Genomic DNA, 6428 nt, shown 5'->3' on the forward strand with positions numbered 1-6428 from the left:
CTGCCCATGGCACACTCACCTCCACAAGACCTTTCATCATCATCCTTTCCATCCAGACCCTTTCAAATCCCAGACTCCCACAAAAATTGCTGAATGCCCCTGTGCAGGCCCACGAGATGGGTTGGGGGCTGCAGGCAGCCCACCCACACGGGTTGTCACCTGCCCCAGGGCCAGGGCTGTCCCCGGGCTCCTCGGCTTTAATCTGATCATTCCTGGGTCCACAGCTCTGCTATGGATAAGGAGCAGATTGGGAGGGCTTGGCTGTGCTCCAGGAGGTGGAGAACAGTTCTGTGCTGGGGTTTGGAGGCTGTCGGGGGGGTGTCCTCCACACCACCCCCATCATGGCATCTAGTTTTTTGGCCCACGCTGACCTACCCTGCCTTGTCACAAGCTTTGACAGTCTTCTGTGGGTACTTCTGTCACTACCACCACCCCCCAAAAAAAGTGTGAGAGAGGTTGGTGTCCCCAGATCCTGCCACTGCCAGGACTCTCCAGTACAGCACCACCTCCAGCAGCTCCCCACCTACCACCAGCACCCAGTGGCCCCAATTTTCCCACTCTGTCATTGCCCTGCCCCCTGCTAAAGGCTGAGCTGCCTCTCCATGTTTTCCTAACCCTGGGCTGGGACCCTTTGGGTGGCTCTGGACAGAGATACTCGCCCTGGTCTGCAGCAGGAACTGCATGACTTGTCTGGCTCTACTCGGCAGTAATGAGATGCTAATGAGCGTGGGCTGCACCCAAGAGGGCAAGAACCAGTACCCTGATTGTATGAAAATTATTTGTGAGGAAAAAGGCAAATCCTATCCAGAAAGGGACCAATAGAACTGTAATTTATTGTGCAAGAATGGCAGCAGTGTGCTTCAAGCACCAATTTGGGAGCAAAGAATTTCCAGGGGAGTCCTTAGCACTGCAGGGACTGCAGAGATTGGCCACAGACACATCTCCAGTGGGCTAAGCCTGAGGGAAGATGATGAAGCCAGAGAAGATGCTGTCAGACCCTTCCAGCCCCACCACGGAGTTCTTCTCTGTAGGTTCCAGCCAGACAGACTCATTCATGGCCATCTTGAGGACCACGCCACCCGTGGTGACCTGGAAACTGTTATGCACGTAGTCACAGAAGGTGACCACCCTCTCGCCCCTGCTGGCACCCTGGCCCTTTTTGATGTTGAGGCACAGGTTGCCACGGGAGGTGACGTGGTAGGTGAAGTAGTAGGTGCCGGGCACGCGGCAGGTGAAGCGGCCGTAGCGGTTCTCGTAGTGGCCCTGCTCGTTGGTGAGCACGCGCTCGAAGCGGATGGGCTGCTCCCGGCGCGGGTAGGAGCTCATGATCCTGGCAGCCGAGAACCCGGACTTGAAGGTGACCTTGTAGTCACCAGGTTCTCCCACGGGGCCAGGCGGTCCCATGTTACCTGGTAAGCCCTCTATACCTGGCATGCCAATGGGACCGACCTTCCCAGGCTGTCCCGGTGCTCCTGGGACTCCCCGCTCCCCTCTCCATTCTTCACTCTGGCCAGAGGGCCCTAGGAAAGAGGAGGAAGAGTCATTGTGGTCACAGCCAAGCTCCATTTGTCTGCAGAGAGGGAGCACGAGCAAGGAAACCTGTGCTGGGTGTGGGCCAGTGGAGACCCTGCCCAACAGGCAGGTGGGACACACCTTGCCGTCATCCCCCTCCTTCCCCAGGTTCCTTGGGGTGCTCCATCATCCCCACCTGACAAGACCTCAAAGAACTGGTGGAAATGGGTTGCTTTCCCAGGACCACGTGCCTGGCACTATGTTTCTCTGCTCTTGGCAGTCACAAGACAGTGTTTTACCCACCTGCAGCCTCTTCCTTACCTTGCTCACCCTTTGGGCCATCCTCCCCATCCCTGCCATCGCTGCCAGGCTGTCCTGGTAATCCTGGGATGCCTGGGATGGTGCCATGGGTCCTGCAGAGCGTGGCACTGGCAGGCTGCCCTCCAGCCAGGCAGAGCAGCATAGCCCACATGATCCACATCTGTGGGAGCATGGAATGGTGTTGGGGGCTTTCCTGGGTGGTGGGAGGGCTGGGGAAGGCACTCTGAGCTGCTCTGAAAGATGGTGACTGCAAGCAAGTCTGGGTAATACGATCAGGGAGGGAAAACATCCTACTGCAGAGCCAAATTCACTGTCCTGCTGGCCCTGGAGCAAAGAACCATAGCCCTTGGGCAAGGCAGGGTTTGCAGTCTCTTGTCATTCTTAAATCCCCAGTTTCCAAGTGCCCACTGCTTCAGCCACATGAATATTTGGGACAGGTTATCTCAGAGATCTGATGTCCAACATGGCCATGCTGCTGCCTTGCAGGAGAAATTCCCCATCTCATCTCATCTCATCTCATCTCATCTCATCTCATCTCATCTCATCTCATCTCATCTCAGGGCCATACTTGCAGGGCAAAACCCTTACCCAACCACAGCAGTTTTGTCATCTGCAAGGGAACAGGCCATGCCTTCCACCAGCATGTCTAAGGGACATTGCCAGTCCTTGAAGATGGCAATGAGCCCCTCCTCCATCCCACCGGCTCCCCTTGTGACCTGCCACACAGCTGCTCAATGCCAGAGGCACTTCTGTATCTAACAAGCCTCTTGGGACAGTTACCTGGGCTTCCATGCCTGGGGTCTGACCTTCCTCCTGCCCTTCCTGCCCAACTCCTTCCCCCAGATCCTGGTGTGGGTGCATGTGGATAAGCACTGGGCATTTGGGGGCTGGATCTGGACATCACAGCACCCCAGCCACAACTCCCCCATCCCAGGTGGATTTTCCCAGTGCTGAAGCTCTGGTGCCAGCAGGACAAAAGATTGGTGAGTTGGATCCTTCAGCCACAGCCGTTCTGAATTGGGTGCAGCAGGAACAAAGACTGATCCACAAGCTCCCAGCCATCAGAAGACAAGAGCTTCTCAGGGCAGGAGAGCACCCCCAGGGCACCTTTCAGACTGATGCACCTTTCAGTCCCTGATAACCCTTCTGGAACTCTGCCATCTCTGCTTTTATGTTTTCCTTCTTCCAGGTGGAGCAGGAGGGGTCAGGGTCCCACCAGCACCTCCACCACCCCCGCCCAGCACCTCCACCCCCAGTTTCTCTCTGCCCCAGGCCACAGGGAAGTGCCAGCAATGCCGGTGACTGTCACCCTGCCAGGGTTGGGTTCCCCACGTGCTCCTGCCTGCGGGGGGAACCTTGGGCTCAGTCTTGCTCTTACCTTGAGCGCCCTGTTCATCAGGTGGGGAGATGGAGCGGGACACCCCAGCGTCCTGCTCAGAAATGCCCGAGAAGAGAAGCAGAAGTTTCCTGCAAGGGCTATTGTGAAAGGATCTGGGACACATCCCCTTTTTATCTTTAGCTCCTGTCCTTTTTCTGTGGCAGTTTCACATCCTCCACAAATGCTGTTGTCAGCTGAGCAGGACAAGCCATCCCCAAATAGCACCCTGAGCCCCTCCAGCCACAGCTCTGCCCTGCAGGGTCTCTGGGTCCTGCTCAGGGGTGTTTCCTATGAGGAATACTCTTTGGAGCTCCAGATGAGTTTAAGGTAACCCAACACAGCTGCAGAAATGTGCATGCACTCAGGCAGCACCCCTCAGGCTGCTCCACGTGCTTCCAATTCTGCAGGCCCAGGGGATGCTGCAGGGTCTCAGCATCCATCACCTTGAGTCCGTGCCCCTCCTAAATACTGTGCATGGGAAGTGATTCTGCCCTGTGGGAAAAGCATTCCCTGCTTTGGCTACGGCCTTGTGGAAGTGAAGTACAGGACATTTGGAGAGGAGACTGCCTTGTTCCACCCTTCAATGTGTGACACCAGGAGAAATCTCTGCTGGGTTTTGGTGGGCTCTGTGTCCTCCACAACCACCAGCTCCTTTGGTTTGGCTCAGGAAAGCCAGAGTGCTTCCCCTGCCCCATCCTGGTAGGGACCCCAGCGATGTCCCACTATGGTGTTGGGGTTTCCTTTGCAGTCTGTGCCCCTGTAGAGCTTTGGAGAAAAGGGGAATATCAGGGTCCTGCTTGGATGAGTCTTGGTGCCCTCTTGATAGGGGCTGTGTGGGGACACAGGAACCATCCCGTTCCTGCAGCAGCCAGGGGTCCCACCCCCTGTGCAAAGCCAGGTGTGGGGGGGGGTGGGGTGGTCTCTGATGCTGGTGAGCCTTGGTGGTCTCTGATGCTGATGCCACACAGATGGCCAGATGTCACGTGCACAATTGTGCACACCACATGGAGGAAACAACACACTACACCAGGTGCACTGGGGAAGGTTTTATTGACACTTTCCACAGCCAGGTCATGGCAAAGGGGCTGCTGCAGCCTGCTGAATCTCAGGCAGCCCAGGTGGGGAGGGGAAAAACAGGGAGACCTCTGAGGTAATGTGGGGTTAGCAGGGGGGATGCACATGGCAGTGCCAGCAGGACCAGGAGCTCAGCACCATCACTCTGGGTGCAGATGTTGCAGATGTTCCTGTTCCCCCTGTGCAGCAGCTACCAGGGCTCAGCCCCCAGACTGAGGGGGGTCTGGCTGCTGGGCTTGATGCCCTCCCTGCAGAGAAACTGGGAGCAGCAGGAGGAGCCCAGCAGCGAGCAGTGAGCTCAGGGCAGGTAGAAGGCGCTGGGGTGCTGGGGTGAGCTCTGCTGATCCTCTAGTCTGGGAAGAGCAGGAAGCCTGAGAAGATGCTGTCAGAGTTGGCAATGCCCACCATGCCGTTGTAGTCATTCACTCCCAGCCAGACCTCGTCGGCAGCAGCCAGGTGGAGCAGCGTCCCCCCCGAGCTGACCTGCACCGTGTTGGTCTTGTGGTCGCAGAAGCTGGCCATCCTCCTCTCGTTTTTGTGCAGGATGACGCAGAGGTTGGCTGTGTGGGAGCTGTGGAAGACGAAGTAGTAGACCCCGGGGAGCCTGCAGGTGAACTTGCCCGTGGCAATGTTGTAGTCGTGGTTGGTGTTGGTGATGACATTGTTGAAAACCACGGGGACGTTCTTCAAGGGGTACTGGCTGGTCTGCCTGGTCACTGAGAACGCTGACTGCAGCTTCTGCATGGAGGTGCCTGGCATTCCCGGGGGGCCGGCATGGCCTGCCGCCCCAGGGATTCCCATTGGACCAGGGGCCCCAGGCGGGCCAGGCTTGCCTGGAGGGCCAGGGGGGCCTGGTGACCCTTTCATGCCCTTGGGCCCTAGCTCTGTAGAAGCTGGGATACCTGTGGGATGGTGGGCAGTGAAAGGGAGTCAGTGTCAATGGCAGGATGTGGGGAGAGGCTTCTCTAGCCCCTTCTTTTAGGCAGATGAGTGCTGTTGCTTCTTCCACCTGACTACAGAGGATGCTCTCCACATCCTGCAAACCCAGGCAGACCAGCCATTGAGGACTCAGTGCAGCCCTGCAAGAGCCCATGTGGTTTCCCTCTTTGCTCACTCACCTGGCTCCCCTTTGGCTCCCTTCCGTCCATCCCGGCCATCCCTGCCTGGTATACCCGGCATGCCTGGCAGACCTGGAGCTCCATAGCAGCTGTGAGGGTCCTCTACAGTCACAGCAGAGCCCACATTCAGGAGGAGGAGGGTGAGGGCCAGATAGAGCTGCTCCCAGAATCTCTTCTCCATTTTGCTGTTCTGTAGCATGGAAAGTGAAAGAAAGGGCGGGAGTGAGGGGTCACAGCAGTGTGGCTTGCAGGACATGGAGAAAAGGAGCCTGGATATACCAGCAACACTTGGATGCCTTGCGTGCGTCCTCAATGTCCCACCTATACACACTGCAGGACAGTGGGGAGGTGGATATGTGGAGATGGGCCCCAGGCTCATCTCCAACCCCAGGGCAGCCCCCGATGACACAGTGTGAGTTGGACTTTCTGTCTGGATGGAGCCATGAGGTCTGAGGTACCCTTGGCCAGCCCCAAGCCCATGGCCAGCCCCCAGCCCACTGAGTGCAGTGTCCCCAAACCCTGGAGATGCACACACCACTGCAGACTGTCACCCCGTGCTGCACCGAGGCTGGAACTCCCTGCACACATCTGACCTCCCTCCTCCTCCAGCAGCAGCCTGACTGTCCTGGCTCTGTCCATCAGGATCAATCCGTCCATCAGCTGGTCCGTCCTGTGTCCATCACACGCGCGCAGCCTGTCAGTGCCTCTGCCTTCATCCTCTCTTCCTCCTCCTCTCTCTTCCACATCCTCCTCTCATTATCACCCTCTCCAGCAATGTGCCATGCTGCTGGACCCCCAGTCCCACCCTCGAGACAGGGACCCTGCAGCCCCTCTTACCTCTGGTGGGGACAGGGCAGGGATGCCAGGCTGCCGGTCCCGCTGGGCGCGTGCTCACTGCCAGCAAGGCGCGGTGGGCGCGGCTCCCCGACACCCTCACAGAGGAAGTCACAGAGTTAGGAAAGGGTAAAGGGCCCTCGTAAACACGGAACCCGAGCTGTTCCCAGCCAAATTTCACATCCTCCTGC

General features: G+C 57.8%; 2 protein-coding genes across 3 annotated transcripts; both read right to left on the reverse strand.

Moving 5' to 3' along the window:
• Positions 1 to 803: 803 nt before the first annotated feature.
• Positions 804 to 3308, reverse strand: C1QB (complement C1q B chain). The gene is made up of 3 exons (XM_059487400.1): positions 3212 to 3308; positions 1834 to 1993; positions 804 to 1520 (listed from the first exon to the last, which is right to left on the reverse strand). Exons 1-3 carry the CDS (start codon positions 3227 to 3229, stop codon positions 952 to 954), a joined length of 747 nt encoding a protein of 248 aa, XP_059343383.1. The 5' UTR covers positions 3230 to 3308; the 3' UTR covers positions 804 to 951.
• Positions 3309 to 4242: 934 nt separating this feature from the next.
• Positions 4243 to 6428, reverse strand: C1QC (complement C1q C chain). Of its 2 annotated transcripts, XM_059487461.1 has the most exons (3): positions 6241 to 6428; positions 5404 to 5593; positions 4243 to 5187 (listed from the first exon to the last, which is right to left on the reverse strand). In XM_059487461.1, the coding sequence occupies exons 2-3, from the start codon at positions 5582 to 5584 to the stop codon at positions 4634 to 4636; spliced, it is 735 nt and encodes a 244-aa protein (XP_059343444.1). In that variant the 5' UTR covers positions 5585 to 5593; positions 6241 to 6428; the 3' UTR covers positions 4243 to 4633. The 2 variants fall into 2 exon arrangements, with proteins under 2 accessions (XP_059343444.1, XP_059343443.1); XM_059487460.1 differs by lacking the exon at positions 6241 to 6428 and having other exon boundaries at positions 5404 to 5602.

Source organism: Ammospiza nelsoni, chromosome 22 (assembly GCF_027579445.1).
Source record: "Ammospiza nelsoni isolate bAmmNel1 chromosome 22, bAmmNel1.pri, whole genome shotgun sequence".
Taxonomy (NCBI): domain Eukaryota; kingdom Metazoa; phylum Chordata; class Aves; order Passeriformes; family Passerellidae; genus Ammospiza; species Ammospiza nelsoni.